Below are 25,174 nucleotides of genomic sequence, written 5' to 3'. Positions count from 1 at the left end.
TTTTAGGATTGCAACCAAAGAATTGAAGGGTTGATTCTAATGGCACCTTAAACCTTGGGCTTTGCATCAGACTGAATAACTAAAAATCCTTCCTGTCAATATATAATGATATATATTATACCAAATAATTCTGCTTTACATTCAATTTTCAAGCCTAACATAAACTTCTGTTTAAATCAGATCAGATTACTTTGGAAGGACAAGGGTTTGATTATTTTGGAGATAACAAGGGAGTTTTCACATCTTGGAAGAGTAATTAATATTAATAACTGTAAAACATATTTTCTAAAGTAATTTGAGTTAAATAAATAAATTTATAAATATATATAAATAAATAATTTGAGTTGAATAAATAAAGTAATCCGGGTATACATCTTCCTTTGCTTAATATAATGGGATATTCTTTTTTATTTTAGGGGTTCTGAATACTTCATTTAATTATTGCTATATTTCACTGAATTGCTGCTAGTTCTTTGGCTGTTATACCAGTTCCTGGAAGAAACCCCTTTATATTGTTCTTATAAATCCCAGTACCATCATTTTTGCTAAAAGAAAAAATCAGTTGTTTCCTAAAATAAAGTCAGAGCTGTTTAAACTGCATGTAATTTGATCATTTCTGACACATTTTTAAAATTTCGCAAGGGGGTAATCTGCACTGTGTTAATTCAAACTTCAAGTCTCTAAAGGCCTTAACCCTTCAAGTTAATAACTTTCCCACTGACTTCATTGGGAGCAGATGCTACATGCTGGTTTAGTTTTACAGCTTTGGGAAAATATGCAACTTTTATTGTTTTACGGGTTGTTTCTTTTTTTGTCTCCCTTTAAATTAAAACAAATTAAATTTTACAATTGGTCTTTGAAGTGAAATCTAAGATCCCAGTCCTGTAATGAGTTCCATGTGGTCTCATTCCACTCTTAAGAAACAAAAATTACACAACTAAGATGTTTAAATTAAACTAGCCACTAGAAGCACACAGCAAGTATTTATTAAAAAGCAAACTCCAGTGCAAATGAATGGGAAGGAGAGATACCATTTCCTTCAAGGGGAGAGGGCATAAGCACTTTTAAAAAATAAATAAATAAACAAACAAACATATTGTGCAGTATAAAAATATTCTGTTATGCTCTTGCTGATTAAATAAAATGTGGCAAAGCACCATTTGCAAGTATGAAAAGTAACAGTTACACAACATGCTGTGATGTGAAATTCTGCTAAATCAGAGGAAAATGGTTAATTATTATTAATTATTATTATTAGCATTTATATAGCAGATTTTGATCTGTAGCTCTCTACGTGCTTTATGGAAGTAAGTAAGCAGCATTAGCCCCATTTTACAGTTAGGGAAATAGAGACAAAAAGGTGATAAAGTGACTTGCCAGAGGTCACATAGCAAGTCATTAGCGGAGCCAAAAATAGAATCAATGTTTCCTGAATTGTAGAGTGTTAGTTCTGCATCCTAACCCCTAACCCCTGCTGCCTCTTCCCATCTGTCACTGAAGGCAGCTGTAGAATAAAAGCTTAACCTTGATTTGCCTCAGCATTGCACCATAAAGTCTGTTATCAAGTGAGAGGGTTCTCAGACCCACGGTCAATGTTAAGTACCAAACTGACTGTATAATGCTAAAATTCCAAGATACAACCGTAGCAAATTAAATATGCCACATATACAGCTTTAATTCAGTGATTGCTATGTAAAACACTAATGGCTCATAATAACAACTACTTTCAATGCCACTATATGAAGAAAACATAATTAGGATTTTAATAGTCTTCGATTTAAAACAAAAACGTTCAATTTGGCTAGTAAATCTGTTCATATAAAAGACATACAGCATCCAAATAAATGGGTAAAAATTTTCAAGCTGTTAAATACCAGCTACAGTTTCTAATCCTCTACTCACTTAATTCAATATTCCATTGAGAGGCACAGTACAGCATTTAAAGTGTCTGCTGCATACAGGCTAAAGCCAGTAAGATTTTTAAAACCGACGGTGGTAACTGCTAAACAGTTCAACTATCTAAAGAAACTCATTTAATTTACTCTTTATAAATGCTCATTAATCTCTCTATCATAATCGCTCCAGCACCATAAAATTTTCTTTCCAATTTCTGAGCGAGCTAGAAAGATTCACAGAGCTTATTGGTTACAAGCAATGTCAGTGTCAGTAGATTAATTTTAAATGGCAATTGATATGCTAATCTATTTATCCTTAATAGAGGAATATTAGCCTTGCATTAGCAAAAGAAACGTTGCCTGAGTTTCATATGATGGTTTAGAATACATAAGAACGGCCATACTGGGTCAGACCAAAGGTCCATCTAGCCCAGTATCCTGTCTTCCAATATCAGAGGGGTAGCCGTGTTAGTCTGGTTCTGTAGAAGCAGCAAAGAATCCTGTGGCACCTTATAGACTAACAGATGTTTTGCAGCATGAGCTTTCGTGGGTGAATACCCACTTCTTCGGATGCAAGCAGTGGCAGAAGTGGGTATTCACCCACGAAAGCTCATGCTGCAAAACATCTGTTAGTCTATAAGGTGCCACAGGATTCTTTGCTGTCTTCCAATAGTGGCCAATACCAGGTGCTTCAGAGGGAATGAACAGAACAGGTAATCATCAAAAGTGACAAAGAGTCCTGTGGCACCTTATAGACTAACAGATGTATTGGAGCATAAGCTTTTGTGGGTGAATACCCACTTCATCAGACGCATGCTTATGCTCCAATATGTCTGTTAGTCTATAAGGTGCCACAGGACTCTGTCGCTTTTTACAGTTCCAGACCAACACGGCTACCCCTCTGATACTTGTAATCATCAAGTGATCCACCCCCGTCACCCATTCCTAGCTTCTGGCAAATCCCCGTCACCCATTCCCTGCCCATCCTGGCTAACAGCCACTGATAGACCTATCCTCCATGAACTTATCTAGTTCCTTTTTGAATCCTGTTATAGTTTTAAAGACACAATTTATGGCTTCAAAACACCTGCTAGTGAGAATATGGATGCGTCTCTATCTTCAACAAAATTAGTCATGGACAGTAACAGGGAAACTCCATGGATGAGAACCTGGTACATAGCTACCACCCTGCCCTGGTGATGATGCTGAAGCCCACTGACCAATGGGATGCTCCGAAAGGCACTCTGCCTCACTCAGGCTCAAGGCTTCCTAGAATTGTGGAAAGCACTGCTGCTCTGCTATCCCACCCTCCTTGGAAAGCATGCAGCATATGGTCTCATTAGTTCTGGCAATAAATGGCCAGCCCTTGAGCTCCGTGAGCCCATAGAACCCTTGTGTTCCTTTGTTCCTTGTGAAAATCTTCCCCCTTCCACACCTGCATTGGAAATGGGCGCAATCTTGTTTTAGAAAGGCAGAGATAGTATGTACAACAGCTGTGATCACAATGGACCACTTTTTCACGATTACAGGTAAGATGGAGAAGTCAGAAAACCCACATTCTTCTGTATGTTTATTTGAAAACTTCATCTCACAATTGCTGTGCACCAGAGGTTCAATTCTGAAAGGTGCTGCGTACCCTTGACTCTCAGTGAAGTCAGTGTGAGCTGAGGGCACTCACACTTCAGAACTGCGTTCACTACTCCTTGCAAAATCAGCCCTATAAGAGGGAAGTGCTTTGACCATCTGTAAGGGTCCGTGTACGGGTCCCCTTGTCAGGTGAGGGGTCGCTCTTCGCCTTCGGGGCACCTGGGAACCAGGCCGCCCCACTACAGGAGGCTGAGTAGCAGTTCAGTCTTAAGGTCCACGCCCTAGGTCAGGGCGGGGCAACAGACAGTAGTCCTAGGCTCAGACCCTCAGGCAGGGCTGAGCAAACAAGCAGCAGTTCAGGGGCTCAGACCCTCAGGCAGGGGCTGAGCAAACAGAGCAGTTCAGTTTGTCCAAGCCCTAGCTCAGGGCGGGGCAGCAACACAGGTACAGGGCTCAGACCCTCAGGCAGGGCTGAGCAGCCAACAGGTAAGTCCAGGCTTCTAAGCCTGAGCGTTGGGGGTGAGGGGGAGACTGCCACCCATGAGTAGGGGGTGGCGGGGGGACGCGGGCCCACCCACTCCACTGCGTCCCGGCCTGGGGCCCTAGCAGCGGCGGGGATCCGCTGCAGTCAGTGGGGATCCTGGCCGCAACACACTGACATAGGCTCAGTGTCGGCTACAGCCAGACTGGGGTCGGCTATCCCCGGGCCACTTCCAATCTCCCCCTCCACTGGTACCTGTATTGTCGTGGCTTCGGCAGTGGGGCCCACCAGCATCGGCTCCTCGGGCTACGGGTGCACGGGAGGGCTCGACTCCTCCTCTGGGTCGTGGGACCGGGGCCGGCTCGGCCAGTCCTCCTCAGTGTACCGAGCTCGGGGAAGGCTCGGCCAGTCCTCCTCAGGGTACCGGGCTCGGGGCAGGCTCGGCCAGTCCTCCTCAGGGTACCGGGCTCGGGGCAGGCTCGGCCAGTCCTCCTCAGGGTACCGGGCTCGGGGCAGGCCCGGTTCAGCAGGAGCTCGGGCACCCACGTCTGTCCTCTCCAACGGCCAGGCTGCAACTGAGCGTTGGGGCCGGGACTTTATACTTCCTGTCCCGCCCCTTGACTTCCGGAGGGCGGGGACAGGCGGTGGTGACTCCGCCCACTTTGGCGGCTGTTCTGGCTCGGCCCTTTCAGGTGCAGCTGGGAGACAGGCCGCCTCACTACACCATCTATCAAGATATTTCCTGTTCTTTACAGTGGCTACTAAATTTGTGGCTAAATATGAAGATTGTAGTAAAACTAAGCAAAGAAATACAAATAAATGGTTAATCTGTAAAAGAGTTTATTTTCCAAAATGAAAATAAGGATTCTTGTGTAGACTCATGTGTTTGGTTCTGCATTCGTTTTACAGTGTCCACACACACGCAAAACGTGCATGCCTGAGACTACCTTTAACACTTGTAAGTGCTCAGATACCATGGTGTTGAGCACAGTGAAAGCACCTAGACAAGCAGATATTCCAGGCCCCAATTAAGTAAGCCACCCGTGTTTCTGCTTTTCTTGAAAACTTTAATGAATGCTTAAGCATTTTCATGAATTCCTGAAACTTTGTTTCCTTACTGGGGCCTCTGAATAAGCACTGTGGGTATTTTAATTCACAAAAATTAACACAGTCAACATTTTAACAATACTTATAGAAACTTAAAAATGCAGACAGTTTGGTGCTATCAGCTGTAACTCTGTATATTGTAAAGGAAAGTAGATTCCATTCACAGTCAAGTAACACTTCCTGAATAATCAGCAATCTAAGAATTATAGAGTCTTTGAATAAATACAGGTTTCAGAGTAGCAGCCGTGTTAGTCTGTATCTGCAAAAAGAACAGGAGTACTTGTGGCATCTTCAGGGTCGGCTCCAGGCCCCAGCACACCAAGTGCGTGCTTGGGGTGGCATGCCATGGGGGGCACTCTGCCGGCGCCGGGAGGGCGGCAGGCAGGCAGCCTTCAGCGGCATGCCTGCGGAGGGTCCGCTGGTCCTGCAGCTTCGGTGGAGCCGCGGGGGGAGCTCTGCCGGTCGCTGGTCCCGCGGCTCCGGTGGACCTCCCGCAGGCATGCCTGTGGAGGGTCCGCTGGTCCCGCAGCTTCGATGTATATATACATACACACACAGAGAGAGAATGTGAAACAATGGGTGTTACCATCACTCTCGTTACAGTGTGTATCAGTTAAGGTGAGCTATTACCAGCAGGAGAGAAAAAAACTTTTTGTAGTGGTAATCAAAATGGTCCGTTTGCAGCAGTTGACAAAAAGTTGTGAGGAACAGTGTGTGTGTGTGGAGGGGAATAAACATGGGGAAATAGTTTTACTTTGTGTAATGACCCATCCACTCCCAGTCTTTATTTAAGCCTAATTTAATGGTGTCCATTTTGCAAATTAATTCCAATTCAGCAGTCTCTCATTGGAGTCTGTTTTTGAAGGTTTTTTGTAGTAATATTGCGACTTTTAGGTCTGTAATCGAGTGACCAGGGAGACTGAAGTGTTCTCTGATTGGTTTTTGAATGTTATAATTCTTGACATCTGATTTGTGTCCATTTATTCTTTTACTTAGAGACTGTCCGGTTTGGCCAATGTACATGGCAGAGGGGCATTGCTTGCACATGATGGCATATATCATATTGGTAGTGAATTTAGTGAATAAATACAGATTCTCTGACATCATCATGAATGTTGGGCCTCTGCCAACACCTGCAAATTTGATCAGTGTAAAAATAGCTGATATTAACCTGTTGCCCAAGTAACCACATTGTCCAGATTTAAGTCTGAAAGTGAAACTTTCCATTTATGGAAGAGGAGCTGATAACTGTCTACTTTTTTTAAAAAAAAGGCAAAATATGCCAAGCATAGCTCTATGTGAACAACTTTACAATCTAAAGGCAGAAGAGATGACAACAGAGACTAGCACAGTGCAGAAGGAACAGGGTGGATAGTGGTCATTACAGCTAGAACATTTAACAGAACAGATGGTTTTCCAAGGGTTTTCCGAAGAAGGAACGGGGGATGGGGCACATAATAGTAGGCAGGCTATTTCAAGCATAAAGGTTGGCATGGAACGATATGTCAGAAATATTGTGGCTCCAGGTTTGTGTTACTTGGCATCACTGTCTAGCTATCTGGCCATACTACTGTTTATCACCATGAAGAGCAACATGATACTCTATCCGGCAACAGAAATGTGTTATCAGCTAACACCCAAGTACATGGAATCTCAGGTATTTCTGGTGGGCAGGAGAGACAGAGATAAGCAGAAAGATGCCGTGCAGATGGATAGCATGCAGAACTTAGACAGAGGCACAGGACCACTTGCATTACCAGCCCAAAAGATGGCACTCTCAGAACGGGTTTACTATTTTATTAGGCCCAAAGGTAGGCCTAAACATTCTGTAACAGGGTGGCTTGCCACTAAAGGGCTGACACTGGCCTATCTTGATGACAGAATGAGGCATACCTGGGTTGGATCAGGTAATTCCCTACAAAGAGCAACAAGGGGCAGCAGTTCAAGAAATTGTGGCAGAGTCTGCACAGAGTGAGGACAGGGTCCTTCAGGGGTGCCCCTGAGACCAAAGTAGTTGCCCAAGGCAGGGAGACCTTAGAGAGACCCTGTCCAAGCAGTGAAGAGACTGCAAAGGCCTCAGGTAGGACGGCCTAAGAGGAAGAAGAGAAACCTTGTGTTGTGTGGACTTAGGAATGGACTTTGTTTGGGATTTTTAGTTTTATTTGCAGTTTATTTTCACCCAGTTCCCAAGAAGATGTACTTTTTACCAAGAAAAAGCCTGGGTGAAGTTTTATTTGAACACTCCAAGAGGGAACACTAGGGCAGGCTGTCTGTAACATGATCCTAGGCCCCAAGGGAGCAGGGGCACATAAGGGGCATTTTCCCCCCTACACAATCAGGCCCTAATCAGGATCAAGATTCCATACTGCTACACAAACACATAACATGGTCCACACTCCAAAGATCTTACAAGCTAAGGAGGCCTGTGCCGAGGAAATATATACAATCTTTATACGCAGATGCAATTGTTCCCCTGATAATGCTAAATATATTATATAAGTGCCATTTATTTCCATGGTTGATCTTTAACCCATCATTAACTGGCTAATGTCTTATAGGCATCATGGCAAAGAAGAGATTTGAAGGAGGAAAGTCCACTCACTATGAGACTGATCCAACTTCCACTGAAGTCACTAGAAGGATTCCCATTGCGTTCAGTGGGAGTTGGATCAGGCCCTGTATTCCCTCATTAATGTGATTGTCTGAAACTAAAAGAACACACATCAAGAATCTGGGAGCAATGATTTCTCTCTTTGTGAGCACAATGCTTTCCTATTCATTTTGATGGTGACCTCTAGAGACGTCTCATGGGATTACAATATCTCAGGGATCAGAAATACCTACGTTTCAAGAAATAGCAGCTCTCCCAACATGACAAAATGTCTCGAAGGAAAAAAATTCTTGCTAATTTATATATATTAGAGGAAAATGTTGTTTGGCATTTTTCTTTCAGTTTTTTTTTTAATGAAAATTTCTAAACAAAATATATTTTCATTTAGTTATTTGTGATTTTCATTTTATTTTTCAAAATAATTCAAAGTTTTGTTTTCCTTTTCACCACTGACTGCAAAAAGTCTAGGGACAGGACGGGGAGGGAGGCTTGTTGGGTTTTTCCCCATATTTCCCCGACAAACACTTTTTTTTTCTTTTTTCTCTTTTCTACTCTCTAATTTTGCAACTTTTCTAAAGATGGAAAAGCTCTAAAGAGTGACAAAAAGAAAAATAACCCTAATTTTGCTGCTTTCTAACTTTTCAAAAGATTGAGAACAAAATGTAAAGTTACAGGGTGGGAAAGTTACAGTGTTTCATTTTTCCTTTTGTCACTTGCAACTTTTCTAAATTTGAAAAATTAGAGTGAAATAAAGGAAAAAAGTGAAAAAAATAAAGCCTAGAAATGTTTCATTTTATTCAATTGAGTGGCAAAAAGAAAAAAAGATACAAAAGGTGAAAAACAAAGATCCAAAAATTTAAATTTTTTTCAGTTTTTGTAAACCAAAATGGAACAAACATTTTAATCCAAATCAAAATAAAAAATTCAATTCTAATTAAATGAAATGAAAATTTCGTTCCCATCTGAAAATTTCCCATGAATAATTTCAGATGAAAATTTGTCACTTGAAAAAGAGTTGGGGGTGGGGAGAGAAGGGTTTTCATCCAGCCTTAGCTGAAATGCTTCCTAGCGGGGGAGGAATTGTATAGATAATCTTTTTTATTTCTATTCACTAGGATTCCTGAAGATCAAGGCAGATTTTAAAGACACTGGCTGGCCTTCTGTGATGTCTCTTATCATCACTGGTTAGTGATTATATAACTACAAACTGAGCATACAAACAAATGAAATAAACACAGGTAGCTAAAGAAAAGCATGTTACCTTGAGAGCCACACTTTCCAGCATGTACACAGAACATGTTAACGCAGTTATAATCCAGTAATTTGAGAAGAGAATGTTTTGAATAAGTGGGTAATTGAGTTAACGGAGGCCTAAAGAAAGATTTCACACTCACATTCATATGCTAAAACAATTTAAAAATAGAGTGCAAGAACAGCCTGACTTCACTTTTTAATTTTAGCTGGGTGATGAGCGAGCCATAAAGACAGAGAGGCGCAGCAAAAATTTTTCTCAGCAAAGCGCTCTTCGTATTTTTGTACGAAGGAAATGCAGCAGGTTCTATTAATAAACAGCTGTAGTCCCAGTTAAATCCGTACACCCTCTGAAGCAGGAAAAAGTTCTGGTTTACTTCCTCGGGCCACTCATGCTCAAAGGCGCACAAACCAGTCAGAGAACTTTCAGATATTAGAGGCTGCTGAAAGGTTAACATTGCATGGGACAAGGGCAAATCTTTTTTTTTTTTTTTTTTTCCAGTTTTTCACTGAACCATATATCAATTTCTAACAAAACCAAGTAAAAAACTGATCTCTCCACCTATTTTGAGGGAAAGAAAATGTCCTCATCAATAGACTGGGAGGTTTCAGGAACAAACATTGGTATTACCTTCACATCCAATGATGCATGAAACGGTCATGTTCTTGTGACTGCTGCGAGCATGTTGCCTTCTCTTCCAGATTACCTATGCCTGACTGAATAGGATATGGGTGCATTTTACTTATTGCAGACTGTCTCACTCATTATTTAAATTGTGAGATTTTGATTAGCCCTCCCATAAAGATACAACCAATTCCCTCCGTTTTTATCTGCGGGGGAAAATAGTTTTAGTCTAATTCTAATCAATAGGAGGAAAAGAAAACCCTTAAGCCAGAAAACACTTAATGACGTGAGCATAGATGCTGACTCCATGGGTGTTCTGGGGCTCAAGCACCCGAGGTTGTGCAGCACCCGCATGGCTGAATTAATCTTTTGTGAGCCCCGTCACCTAGACCGTGGCCCTGCCCCCTGCTCCACCCATGCGCCGCCCTGAGGCCTTGCCCCTATTCAGCCTCTTCCTCCCTAGGCCTGCTGTTCACACAGGGGGCAGGGCGGAGAGTAGCGCCAACCAGCAAAAACAAAAGATGGCACCCGTGGACTTGAGGGGAAAACCCCAAAAGAAAACACAGGCTTGATTTAATTTCTGTACGGTACCTTCGGTTTCTCATAGCCATAAAAAGCTGATGGACTCATTACTTCATCCATTGCCCTCTCTGATAGCCTTCCCCCACCTTTAATTTAGGGCAAGATAATCATCAAAATAAATTATTCAAGATTCATTTTTCCTAATATAATTTTTTTTTCTTAAGCAGGGGCTCATATCAAGCCAGATCCTATAAACTCTATCCTCACGCAAGTACTGGCATGCAAGTCAATGGGACCACTTAGACCCACTGTTGCCATTTAGTGCCAGATTGTAAACCCTTTACTCAAGCTGGTGAGCACTTACTCTGTGAGTAATCCTGTCACTCCAGGAAGAGTCTCACTATCTCACCAAGGGGTTTGCAAGCTGGCCCATATTCACTTGCTTCCCACTCCTTCAACCCTAATGGAAGAAACGGAGAGCTCTTGTCACTTTATACTTCTTCCAGATTTTGACAGCTGTATTTGCTCATATCCATCTTCTTCACATCATTATTTTCTTATTCTAATACTGTTTTTTGGCTGATATATTTGCTAGAGTCCTACCTCATTTCTGTACAACACTAAAAAGTTTCTATTGCTTTGCAAATCATTGTCCCATAAAAAATGTATGAGCTTGGGGCTGTCTTCTTTCTTTCTGCCATTGGCATGGTTGCATGTGTTGGCGTAGTTCATACGAAAGCAATTAGTTTTGTTTCCTTTAAAACTGTGTTTCTCTTAAAGATTTATCTAGTTCAAGTGTCTGATATCATAACTGGCTCAGACACCCTTAGCATCACGTTTCTGCCACAAGAGCGTGAAGTTCTACTGGAGAGCTCATTGCCACAAATGGAATGTAAAGCCACTTGAAAGCAAGGACTGATTATGATGATGACTGATCCTATTTCTTTTATAATGGATGTCTATCAACCAAAGATGCTTCCTAGCAAGGAAACATTTTAAACCAACTTATTTCTGTCCCTCCATCAAGAGCACACTTTCAATGCGCATTTCATCATGGCTGACTGTATCACACAGGCTTTTTATTTACATTGCAGTGCGACCATTAGGAACACAATTTCAGGTTCTCTTAATATATAAATTTTAATGTGAATTCATCACTGGACAATTTTTTTCCATCAAAAATTTCAAAGTTGCCTGAGTTAACACCAGGGACCATTTTTCCTTCTTTCTGCCCCGTTGATAGATAGTTCAGATATTGCCTTTCAAATTGTCTTCATGTGTAATGAAATATAGAAAAGGATTTACTGATTTATGTAAGAGCTGCTGATTTAGCTTCTGTTGAAAAGGCTGAAGGGATTCAGAAGACAGGATACTGGGCTGGATGGACCCTTGGTCTGACCCAGCATGGCCGTTCTTATGTTCTAACTTCGGATACAGTCAGTCAAAAACCATTTTGCATTACATTTAATTTCTCTTTGTCCAAATCCAAAGAGGGAGGGGAGGAAATATTCCTTACCTTTGGCAGCGATCACCTTCCTACCCCTTCCCCTATACTACTGAGCAATCACCGCTCACTCCCACAAGGAAGTGCACCAGATTACATCAAATGGCAAGTATAACGTTCACTCAAGATTTGTCAGGAGAGAAAGCACAGCATTTTTTATTCACTGCCTGAGCACTCCGCTCATTCTGAGTCTGCCCAGGCTTCTGGGACCAGTAGGTCATGATCCAAAGGCCAGTATAGTCAAAGGGAGTATTTCCACTGACTTCACTAGACCCTGAATCAGGCCCCTAATTTACCCGGGGTGTTCTCAGAAGCTTGATACAGGCAACATCATAGCCACTCCTATACTAGTAGTAACTTGTCTGTTTCCAGCTGCGTTGGTGTACGGATGTCGATCTGAGCAGTGGTTTTCAATGTCTATCATTCTAAAAGGCTTGTTTCATTTACCAGCCTTCCACTTGCATTTGCAAATCTACCATTGTTTTTGTTCTATGTTTGTATAACACCTGGCACAAGAAGATCCTGGTCCATGACTAGGGCTCCAAGGTGCTACATAATACAAATCACAAACAATAAAAGTAACTGAAGTCTTGCTGGAAGTGCCTGTTGATACACCTATTGGCACCTGTGCTAGGATGCCAGTCCTCCTCTTAGAGTTTAGTGGTCAACCTTATACTTGCCAACTTTGCTGCAGATAAATAAGTTTACCTCAGTATTTGCCATTTAAAATAACGTCAGGAAGTCGTGTGTTTCTCTGTCTAACTGGACCAGACGTGGATCTTCATCACATTTAACTTTAAGAAACTTTTCCCTGACTAAATAACTCTCTCAGCCATCGTGTGTGTGTGTTGTCGGGGAGAAGGTGGGAAGTGAGACGTGATGTGCTGCAATTCTCTATGGAAACTTGAGAACTGGGGTCCATTTGTCACTAATTGGGTCCTCTGACATCCCGTACCTTGCCCACTGCGAGTCAATATGGGTCAAAATTGCCATTCAAGAGTTTGGTATGGACAGCAACTTCCAATTTAAAATTGACTGGCAAAAGATATGCAGATAATGTAGTGGTATATCTGTAATGAGATATCTCTAACAGTGGTCAGCCACATTAGACTTCCAACTAGAGCTGAGAACGCTAAATATAACAAACTTTAAACTACAATTATGATAGTGGTGCCTGCCAGCATTACTGTCAAGCATCTAATGGTCCATCAGGGATTTGTAGATCAGCTGTGAAAATTTACTCAAAGCTAAAACTTGCCAATCAAGTAGTCAGCCTTGGGACATTGTTACCAACTCTGACTTAATGGTGCTTTAACTTGAAGAAATGGTAAAGCTAAAATTTTTGTTTTCAACTCTACAAACAAGACAGGTGTTAAATTAAAACACATAGGGGGGCGGAATCTCTTACACTGATCACTATTAAGCCAATAAGCAATATGGGTGAAGTCTTAGCAGTACCTGTTAAAAGCCCTAGTAAACAACTGTTCATATATGAGGACAGGAATAATGTTTCTTTACATCTGTAGCAGGGAGCCAGTCAAAAGCTCTACAACAAAGCAGAGGATACATTAGCTTTAAAGGAGAAAATTGTTTTTCCTTATTTTAATGGAGTTCCTTCTTTGGTTTTTGAAGAAAGCAGCTGTCTCTGTTCTCCACTGTTGTCACATGACAAAATGTGAATTTTGCCACTCAGCCTCCAACCCCACAGGTAGGTTTTGCATTGCAGAGCCCCCAGTTCGGGTCAGAGCCCCATGGGATTAGGCACTGCACACATGCACAGTAACAGGCAATACCTGCCCCAAAGATCTTACAATCTATTTTAACACAAGATGCAGCAAATGGGTGGAGCGAGTAATCAAAAAGAACAGGAGGAGGAGAAGAGAAACAGTAACAGGAGTGTTTGGTTTCAGAGGCTAATTGACTGCACAGCTGGATGGTTCTCAAATCATTAAAAGGTTGTTCTTGTTTTCAGTTAATAAATAAATTTCAGTAGTCAGTGTGGCCCCTGTTCCTAGCTATTCCATCCTATAATAGCTGTCACCCTTCCCCTCCCCCCAAATGGGACTTTTGGATCACTGGATCTGTGTAAGCAGAGACCTTATGTCCTCCCCTCCTGGACTGTCTTCAGTCAACTCCACGCTGGCCTATATGGCGTCTGAGCGGAGACCCCATGCAGTCTGCCCATGTATCCCCTACCATGGTGCTTGAGAGGCGTAGAGGGAATTGTATGGTCCTGACATGTGCCACTCTTCCTTCATGCAGAATGAATTGGAGAAGAACTTTTTTAATGATCTCACACAGCAACACTGTGAAATCTTCATTAAATGATCCACATCCCACTCCAGTTTTTGAAACCTCATCAGTTCAAACTGCCACAGCTTTACCTTCTGCTAACTCCAAGTATTCAAAAGTCACGAATCAGACCGCAAAAAATCACGAGAGATGCTTAAAATCATGAGGTTTTCAAAAACAAAGGTTGGGTTTTTATTTGCCTTCTGGTTTTTGAATCTGTAGGGTTTGCACTTTGTTCGCACTACAACCATGAGGACCAACAATTTACTTCCCCTCCCCCCCCCAAAAAGAAACCTGACATTCTCAGGAGCTGAGGTTTTAAGCAAAACACCAACAACAGGCAAGATTTGTGATAAAATTGTGCACCGTGACCAACAGTATTTGCTTTCTAATGCATAGGCTGAGTTATAGGTATAATAGCATGACAATGGATCGAGTGAGAAGTTTTAAATTCTGTTATTGCTTATTTTTATGTCTGAAGTCAGATAGCTATCATCCTTAATGTGGAGAACCTTGAGGTGTGGAAATTTATCGAGACTGGACACCTGTCTCAGCTCATCCCTCACCTGTTTCAAAGATAACATTGTATAGATTTCTATTTTAATTAAAGTTGGACCCTGTGTAGAATCTCCTCCCAGCTACCATGCCCCTTTAAAATAGGATGGTACATGGTTTAGATGTTTCTTTCTTTCTTTGGCCTCTATTGTATATTTATAAAGTCTTTGTTATTAATTATTGTATTTAAGTGTTTTTGTACCGCAGCTCCAGTGCCTTCAGAGGGAAAGCTTAATGGTAATATTCAGGATGCTTTGTGAGGTTTGCTGAGAGGATCGGAGCCCATAAGTAACCCTCATGTGTGTGAATAAGGCTTTGCAAGATCAGGCTCATAGTCTGTATACTATAGTCCGTATACTATACCCAAAGAGGAAATAAAGTTGGACTGGCCACATAAGGCAGGAATATGTAAATTACAAGAAAGCTGTTGTTTTATTCTGCATAAACTCATACTTGGGTCATCTAAAATGCAACCATAAAATGAAATACAAAGAGTAAAATTATTCTATTTTACTTTCAAACAAGGTCAGTCCATTTTATTCTCTAAATAGAAATTTAGCTTGGAAAATAATGATGAATAATCTTCTGGAACAATGTTCAGTTTATTGAAGACATACTGTTCTATGGTTTGTAGAAGTTCCCCTCTTTACCTCCACTTTTATTATTAAATATGAAATAGGTACATATCTGGCACATTAAGTATACAGAGGTGACAAAATACACTAATATATTCAAATTGTCTACCAGTCCAAAGATTAGGCTGTCAACTGAAAGTGTATAGTTTTTAAAAATCCATTCTGTCTACAAACTTCTTTGTCCATTATGCCAACAGGGCTACTAAAACCCATCTTAGTGGGCCCTGGGGAAAACATGCAGCCATGATTCAGTAGTGAATATTTGGAAAAAAAATCCTTGCCAGGACATGATCATTAACATCAAGGGGGAAAAAATCACTGACATAAAGTAAGCAGTTCAAACTTAATAGAAGAGGTTAACTACATGGCTTCCTAAAATGTTTAGCCTCATGACACATTTCAAGAACAGCCAGCAATGGACATCAGCAGCAGGGTGGGCCTGTCCAAAAGACAGTAACGTACACTGCAACGTAAAGTAATGACCTTAAATGAAGTTGTAAACAGAGGAGAGAGCATGATGCTCAGTTACTGGCTGGCAGGAGGGTGGAAACCGTGGCTGACCTTGAAAGAATGAACCAAGTGCCTGGGTGGCGAAAGAGTAGAGCACAAATGGATGGCTCACAGTACACGGATAGCTATGGTGTGAATTTTCAGATGTGTTAATGGAAGAGTTTAGGTAGGTAAGAGAAGTCAAGAGCTGACAAATATGCTGCCTCTTTTACTAATATTTCTCGGCTGTTTTAGGAAAGAAACCCTCTCACGACTTCAGCCCCGATCTGAGATATGTGTAATCTTTAACACCTACAAACTTCTTATGTTGGGAAAATGCATTTTTAGAAAATATTTCTGAATTGGCATCCAACACTGTCATCCATGTTGAGTAGGCCGAGTATGTAGTTGTGAGAATAAGGCTACTCATGTTTAATTTATGGATAATGGAGGGAATTTCTCAAACAATTTCTCTATACTATAAGTTGTCAGCACTCAGTTTACTTCCAAGGAGAATGGGCAATAGGGAGAAAGAGTATGCAGTATCCTGCATAGTATTAAAGAAATATACTGTATTTATTTGATATGCAGGCTCACAGATTTAAAAACAAAAGTTATGTTTTTAAAATGTAATGGCCTCATAACAACAACAAAGAACAGTCCATTTACAAATAGTCAGTATAACGAATCATACAAGTATTACTGAACTAAAGAACACTACCTTTAAGCAGATACAGTTGCCTGTAAATAATGCTTCTTAGTGTGGAAAATAGATTCTGTTGTTTTCTCAGGTTACTGGTGCACTTACATGTAAGACATACAAAAACCCACACTGGGGGGTGGGGAAATATTAGCTCAATGAAAGAAGACTTAACTGCCAACTTACTCATTGTACTTAGACTTGTAAGTAGTTCAGTATTCCCCAAAATACAATACAAACGTTAAGAGAAAATGCATATCATTATCATGGCCCTATGTCCTAGAAGACATATTGATCCTGAATTAAGTATATCTGCCCCTGAGTCCCACACCCCATCACAACATGCCTCCCCACTGTTCAGTAGAATCAAAACCAGTAATCCTTGGTGATGTTATATTCAGGATATTTTACACTGCTACCAAAGTTTCAATATGCTGCACATTTTTTGTATTGAAAACAAAAAGCTGCAATGTAGGTATCTTGGGGAGAAGCTGGAGGTTTTGACAACTAGGTAGGGAACAGCTGGGGTTTGGGGCATCTAGAATGCAATCAGAGTGGGGGGGGAAAGGGGGTTAAAATTCCTTTTCTCACACCCCACTTCACTCATTCCCAGTATATGCAGGACATCCTAAACTGAGGAAGGAGTACGTAATCTGGGTATATCTATTAAAAAGGATCAGCAGTGAAATAGTTACCCATATCACCATTTCAATTATCAATAGGCTGCAGAGTTAACACCACACTGAGGAAAGTCAACCTTTCACTCCTCCTAGAGCTACAGATGCAAGCTGTCTGCAGACTCAGGCAGACATCCCTGTAAGCTTTTACAGTTTAGTGGCTATCCTCACAACCACCGATAAGGGCGAGAAGTTTTTATTTGTGTAAATTATAGCTTAGATTCTGGAGCACCATTTTGTGGCAAATTCAGAAAGAATGACAGTTATGCTGCAATTTATATGTCCACGTAATATCACTATACATTGGGCCCACGGTCATTGTCAACCTAGTTGGCCTAACAATCTGCTTATGAAGGAAAACCAAGTGACAAAGTTGGCCCCTTTGAAATCTTTTGACTATAAGAGATAAACGGATGTGGTCTCATTAATAGGTGTTGTTTAAAGATAAAATCATTTTTAATCTAATGGTTTGCATATAGTCTAAACTTCTCTATGCAATAAGTCTGCCATGAAATAATAGCCTCTGTGCATTATAATTACATCTACCGCCTAATCAAATAATACACTACAAAAGCATTAAGCTGTTTCCCGCGGTCTGATGCAAAATGCGTATAATTCGCATTTGTTCTAATAACAGGCAGGAGGAATTTGTGAAACAGACTGTGCTTGATGCCAGAACAAACAAGATATTAAAAGTTTCCACAATACAAGGGGGCAGGATTGCTAGTTTTTACCACAGCATAAAGTGACAGTTTCCTATTGATAGGTCATTAGTGTGATCTAAAGAAAGCAAGGGCAGAAGCTTAAATCCTTAAATCAAGTACAAAAATGTTACAAAGAATGAGGGGGATGAAAGTAGGGGACGTATATTTGGGGTGGTGGGGAGGGGGAGAAAGAGCTTGACAAAATGTCTAGCTGGAAAACGGATGAAAAGAATTTGTTTGGATTAAAAAAAAATCAAGGTAATATTTGGAAAGTGCATAAAATGTTTCAGTCCAGTATAGTGATTGTTGCAAATAATGCCTCCATTCATTCCCCTCCCAAAACACATCTGTGTAGTCCTGTAGACAAAGTATAATATTAATATTCTTTAAAGTAACTACTTCTAATTATTGTTCTAACAATTCCTTAGAAAGGATTCTTTGCAATACTGAATCAAGGCTGAATTTGTCCACACACATTGGCTCTTAATACAGGAAAGAACAAAGAGAAGAATGCAGTATAGTCGTTTAGCGGTAGCGTCAATATCCAAGCTTAGCTTATACATATCTACTGCTTTGAGCATTTGCATTCACAATGCCTGTAGCAAGAGCTGACTGCTTAACGAAGGCAAACATTTCCCAGCCTCCTCACTGATGGGAACAGTAGTATTGAATTTCCAATAAAAAAGAACTAGATCCATTCCATTTAGTAACAGTAAGAAGGAATCCACTCCCATGTGTTGTGTTCCATAAACCACTAATTACTTTGCTTATTTCCTTATCCTGCTCCTGAAGCATGGGTTCATTCCACTGAAGTCTCTAGCACTGTAACCACGGGCACTGCCTGCTATCCAGGCCAGCTGCAGCTCAGCAGCATTTTCTCCATTAAAATCTTCCAAACAACTTTCATATTTGCAGGGTCATCCAAAATTGGATAATGACCGTAACTAATCATAAAAGTTAGATTCAATGGGATATTTGTGCACAGGGGGATTTTTTTCATGCTTATTAAAAAGCATAGTTCTGCTTGGTGTTCCACTTCTGTCTCCACCTCAATACTCCCTCCTCAAGTCCTAAAACCTGTTGAGCTCATCTCAGGACAAAACTCTGTTCAGTTTTATTATGTAGCCCACAGGAAAATTCCTGGACTACAAAAACAAATTCTGTAGTCCTGGTTTCAGACAGTTATATTATTAAAATAATGCCATCAACTTTTAAAAAAAAAATCGCACTTTATGCCTGAAAATATTTTACCTACTATTGGCAGTAACACTTAAATTGAATAGAGTAGAGAAAAAGAAATCTCATTTTTTCTGTTTGCTTACTCTGTGCATTTGACAGCACCGCATGTATAGTCAGTTTCACTCTTTCCCATGTACAGTATTCCACGCAGTCACAGGGGAGAGAAAAATATTCTCAATAGGAAGTTATAACTAAGCCACAAGCACTCTAGTGCCTGAAACAACTTTTAACTCATTTTGTGTTGTTAAAAAAAAAAACACACACACACAGATTTCAAATTGAAGTGAAGCTTTAAATAGCTTTTTCATTTTGCACTTAATTTGTGATCCACATTTTGAGTCCTGAATTGAATACTAGGCATTGTCTGAGAAGGGACTCATTGTTTATGTAGTACCAGAAAGGCACTAGGCACTTCACAGACAAAGACAAGTTACCTGTCCTGCAGAATGGAAAAGAAAACAAAAACATACAAACAGCAGATGAGAGGACTAGGATGATGAGTTTAGTAAAGCTCTGCTTAACACCACAATGCCAGTTTTGCTTGATCTAGTTTTTATATTTCCTTTCCAATTTTCTGTTAATATTTCCTGGTGAAGGCGGATACGGTAATTTTTTTTCATTTGGGGCTAAGGGAAAAAGCAAAGAAGATCACATTGTTATAATTGGCATTAACTACATTGTTAGGTGGGGGAAAGAGAAATGTAAAGAATCAAATTAACTCCTTTTTTTAAAACTGTCATTTAAATCTACACATAAATATGGAAAGCCTAGATCTATAAGAACAAAACCAATAAAAACAGTTTTTCTCCTACAGTACCATTGTTAAATAGCAGTTATGCATGCACTATATGTAAAAAGCTATTTGCCATGACTAATGGATATAATGGCGTACATCTAATATTTTATGTCTCAGGTGAGTTCAAAGAGTCCTATAGTTGAAAAAAAAGTTACATTTAACAAAAAGTTACATTTTTAGCAAAAAAAACCCAACAACAACAAAAAACCCAATAAGCAATATGAAAACTTGATGCTAACATTTAATGTTTAAAACAACAGCTAAAATAGATTAGTTAGATTTATACTTTTCCTAATTTGGGAACAAGAGCTATTTTAGGATATAAGGCAAGGAAGCCTCTCTTGGATCTTCCAGGTTTTTGACCATACACGTTCATCCCACAGTATGTTTTCCTTCAGTGCTTGTTTTTCTCCCAACTAGATTCCTTATTTAAGATGTAGGGAGTAAAGGAAGGAATTCTGAAAATTTTCAACACCAACATGTGTAACCCTAAAACTGATGAGTACTTAGGCACAGATGTTGGAGATTTCATCTTCCTTCCAAAACATGACAGTGAGGTAACATTTTCCCTTAGAAAAAAAATATTTGCTTTGTTTTTGTCTCATTATTTTAGATACCTTAGGCTCATTGCATCTGTTTTGCAATGCATGTCAACAGTATCTACCGGAGGCTATAAACCGCACCATTTTTGCTAGATATTATTATATCCAGGACAAATTATTAAAACTGCAAGTGTGCAACTAATCATTTAAAATTTTCAATGCATTCAGTTACAATTAATGCCCTCAACTGTGTATTTACTCACAGCTTTTTTTAACTAAGGTTTTTAATACAGAATTCAACCTGCATTTCATGAAGTCTCTTTATATTTAAGGTAATAATGCTAATCAGTCTTTTCTCAAAGTTATTTCTAGATAGTTGTTCTATTACACAGCAGTGAACCATGCATCTTGGAAGCCAAAGATTTACCAATACAAGTTTTTGCTTCTTCTTGATTCTTAAGCATTCCCACTCAACCTAAGAGCAGGTGATACAGTACAACACTGAACCATGGGCTAAAAATTGCTTTTGCACTGTGTGGTGCAACATCTAAAATATAAAACATGTTCTGTAAAAGTGAACTTTTCTAGCAAAAAAGAATAAAGAAGTTCAAACAGTTACTTAACATTATTATGTATAGAATAGCTATTTTAGGTATTTTACAGGTTTCTAATATTTGTTTGTTTGTACACTCCCTAGTATAATTGGCCATTAATCTCTGTTTGTGGTCCTTAGGCACTACCACAGTAGAAACAGAATACAATAAAATAATCATTAATAATTGCTACTAATATTCAAATTTTCCTTGTTTCCTTTCCTTAGCTGTCTGGTTTATTTTATATACAAATATATGCATTTTTTTTAAATTAATCTTCAAAATAATATCAGTTCACCATACATTCCCCCGACAACACTGATCTCATAATCTGATGGCGTTGACCTCAAAGCCAAATTTTATTTCCATGGAATAAAAAGTCATTTCCCAATGCAGCTAACTAAATCATGCTTATGTTTGCAATTTTAAGCTTTCTATAAATCTCTTTTCAGGCTCTTTATTAGTCAAGACCAATGATGTTTTCAGAACATAGAATTATACACCCGAGCGTAGACAGTATATTCTACAGTACTCTGTATCTTATTTCATTAATCAGTCTAGTATCAGCAAGAAACCTAAAATACCTTAATTACATTTTATGAAAATATTATGAATTTAAGCTGGAGAACCATTTTTTTAAAATCCTTGGAAATAAGAAAGTTAGTTTATTATGCAACAAAGAGTCCTGTGGCACCTTATAGACCAACAGATGTATTGGAGCATGAGCTTTTGTGGGTGAATACCCACTTTGTCAGACGCATGTATTGGAGCATGAGCTTTCGTGGGTGAATACCCACTTCGTCAGACGCATGTAAACGTATGTAATTACATGCGTCTGACAAAGTGGGTATTCACCCACGAAAGCTCATGCTCCAATACATCTGTTGGTCTATAAGGTGCCACAGGACTCTCTGTTGCTTTTTACAGATCCAGACTAAGAGGGCTACCGCCTCTGAATCATAGTTTATTATGTTCACATTGCAAGAGTTTAACAAAGATACTTTGTGTCAAAGTATCAAATCTCCAGTTCTATTAATTTTACTCAAAATTGCCCAACAGATTGTTTATTGTAAATGGTTACCAAGTTACTCTTGTAAAGTGTTATTTTAAAATATTTTCAGTAATCCCATCTTTATTTCACTCAAGTCTGCAATAGCTTCTAACACTTTTATGGGGGCCAGAGGAGCCAGAGCACTTAAAAATAAATCTAATAAATACAAGTAACAAAATGGAAACAGCCCACAAAAAACAGTAATAAAAACAAATTATATTCTGCATTAGGCTAACTAGAAAATTAGCAGCTAATCTAGAAAGCTCTTTTTTTTCCTGCAGATTGGAAAACAAAAACAAAAGGTTAAACAAATGTTTTAAAAAGGCAACCATGAAATGCAGAACTCGTCTGAGGAAAAGAAAAATTCCTATAAGCACTGAACTTTTCTAGTTATGAATCAGCAGTTCTCTTTCCTGTGAAGAATAACAAATGACCATTTCCTTGTTCTAAGGCATCTTGTTTTGAGGATCATAATATCTGTCCTAATTTACATTTAATTTAATTTACATTAAAAAGCTAATTTGATACTGCATTTTTAAGACGTACCATTATATTTGTTATCTTAAATAACCAACATGTGAATCAAATATTTGGGTTATAAAATTAATTTCCAAATATTCCTCATGCAACAAAATACAATTTGCCATTATTTCCTACTTAATATACTTCATGTGGGAGTGCACTAACTATAATGTAAACATGGAAGCACAGATTAAATTATGGAGCACAGTTACAAAATAACACGATCAAGTTGCAGTGCTTCAGCTAGAGATGTTCGACATTTGCCATTTTACGCCATGCTGCCATGATACAGAACAGTTGACGCACATCATGTTCTTTAAACTGTCTTCTTAAAGATAGACTTGAAGGGCGACTCACATTTCAATTTTTACCCAGAATTTGCTGTCAGCGGCGATGATCAAAAATGTGATGATTATTAAAAATGTTTTAAACAAAAAACAGAAAGATGGTCATGAAACACCTTGACATCTTCACCTCGCTAGCTTCTGTGTTATGTGCCATATAAAATCTCGATAAACAGTAAGATATCAGGGCCATCTTTAGAGACTTTCATTTAAACGTTCAGACAGACTTTGTGATGATTTAGGAACAAATTTAAGTGGCTAGTAGAAGGATTACAATTTACATATATAGTAGCTCTTCAGTTACCCAGAAGAACTATATGATACTAATATTATAGAAATACTATATTTCTGTATATTATACACATTAATATTTCAAACTGAAGTTCAGTTTCTATAAGAATAATTGGCCCAAACACATATACCAAACATGGGAAAGTTTCATATATAAAATTATGCTGCCTGCTTCAGAAAATACTGTCGACTTTTAGTACCATAAAGTAAAGAGACATCTTGGAGAGTCTGCTTTCATACACATTTTAAAATTCAATTAAATACACAGATGTTCAATTTAAAATAATGTTCCATATGTTCTGTTTATAATAAAAATTGTTCCCTTGAATATCTTGGGGAAGGAGGTTGAGAGTGTTTGCTCTGTAGACTTAATCTTGACCATATAGTAATATTTAAAGAAAATACGTTCACTTACTGATAAAGTTCTACAAATACCAAGTTTAACTAGTAGGCTAGTATTACTTTACAATGCATCAGACTTTGTTTGACCATACCAGAGATTTACTTGACAACTGAACGCAAGAACTTAATACCTGTTGTGGCCTGGACCATTATGTCAAAATGTGTTTTTTTAACATATGCTAATGCTTAATGCTCAATCTCTTTTCTAATCAACAAAGCAATCAGCAGATCTCAAAACAAGAGGGGGCTAATCTATCAGCTCCCAAATCGACATTTACTAGTGTATTTTTTTTCCTGCCAAAATACAAGTCTGGATTTATTTTATTTTTTTAACATAAAGCTATGACCAGAGAAAACTAACAAAATTACCTTATATCAATTTATATAGTTTTTATATAGTATTCATATTTCATGTACTAACTACAGAGCATTTAGTTAGTCTTTAACCCCTGGTTTAACCCAACAGAAAATAGGTATCACTCTTAAGCAACTGTATGTGTCAGGGTATTTCTTCCCCTTTTGAGTGCCAGAGTAAAAAAGTAAAATACCATAAGGTTTTTTATTACCATTGTTACACTGATAAGGGCGAGGAAGAGTCTTCTATGCATGGGACTGGTAAGTTTTCCTAACTATTCCTATTTCTTGTCTGTACCGGTACAATACTGACTCCGCTCATTGTAGGCCTGAGGACTATCACATTTACAACTCATACGAAAACAACAACTTCTTTGTTTATGAACTGTGCTGAACGCAACCACAAGCAACAACAGCTACAAAAGCAAAAACTTTTCAGAAGCGTCCAAATACAATCTGAAAATCTACCCTGAAATGAAATGGATTCTAACGGACCCATTACATACTCTGAACCTATTTGAGCCCGTTTAAAAGGAAACTCAGCCGAGCACCAGCAGCAAAACTCAACCTGTGCTGCTCCTTGCAGGGATGACTCTGTAAATCAGAGGAACAGAATTTACCCTCGTTTGTCTCCCTAGGGCCAAGAGGGTGAAATTTGCTTCCCGCTGGTACCTAAATTCGGAGAGTTGAAAACAGCGATCGCCGTTTAAATCCCTCAGCTGACGGACCCGTAAGGGTTTGCACGCTCCAGACCTGCCAAAGCAACCCGGCTAGACAGATCCGTGAATCGGGGGGGGAGATTTTGCACACAGACCCCCCCGTGCGCTTCGTTGTCAGTGTGACACCGCCGGCCCAGCGGGGCAGGAAGGGGAGCGGGAGCAGCCCAGAAACCAGAGCGAAGCTGGACCCCGCTCCGGCTCCGAGCCCGGCGGACACGAGCGCGCCTCTTACTTTTGGATGAGTTGGGGCAGGCGGGGCGGCGGCTGCATCCCTCTGCTGGAGGCCGGCTGGCCGGGGACCGCCTTGCGGGCATCTCGGTCGGGCTGTTCCGAGCCGCTGGGGGCCGGAGCCTGGTTCATGGTGGCAGCGGGAACCATCCAGCCGGAGCCGCCCCCAGGAGCGATGGGGCACCGCGGAGCGCGCCTCGGAGCCAGCCCGGGGGAGGGAGCAAAGCCAGGGGGCCGGACTGCCCGGCCCACGGGAGCCCGGAGCGGGAGCCACCCCCCGGCCGGCGAGGAGGCTGGCGGCGGCCCTAAGGGGGCGGCCGGCGCCTGGGGAGCAGCATTTATGGCGATGCCTGGCACAGCGGAGCCAATGGGAGGAGCAGCCCCCCTCCCGCACCTGAGAGTCCCCGGCCCGGGGGGCGCAGCGAGCCGGGACCCCCCCCCCTTCCGTCCCCCTCCCG

At 40.2% G+C, this 25,174-nt stretch overlaps 1 protein-coding gene across 1 annotated transcript in view; it reads right to left on the bottom strand.

The window, feature by feature from the left end:
- Positions 1-24,942, bottom strand: part of RBM20 (RNA binding motif protein 20) — a 163,430-nt gene extending 138,488 nt beyond the window's left edge. The window contains exon 1 of the mRNA XM_039481670.1: positions 24,721-24,942. Coding sequence (XP_039337604.1) covers positions 24,721-24,866 — 146 coding nt within the window. The 5' untranslated portion in view covers positions 24,867-24,942. The remainder of the gene's footprint in view (positions 1-24,720) is intronic.
- Positions 24,943-25,174: the final 232 nt, after the last annotated feature.

Source organism: Mauremys reevesii, linkage group 7 (assembly GCF_016161935.1).
Source record: "Mauremys reevesii isolate NIE-2019 linkage group 7, ASM1616193v1, whole genome shotgun sequence".
NCBI lineage: Eukaryota > Metazoa > Chordata > Testudines > Geoemydidae > Mauremys > Mauremys reevesii.
Note: the sequence above shows the minus strand (reverse complement) of the source record. Positions and strands in the feature narration are given on the sequence as shown.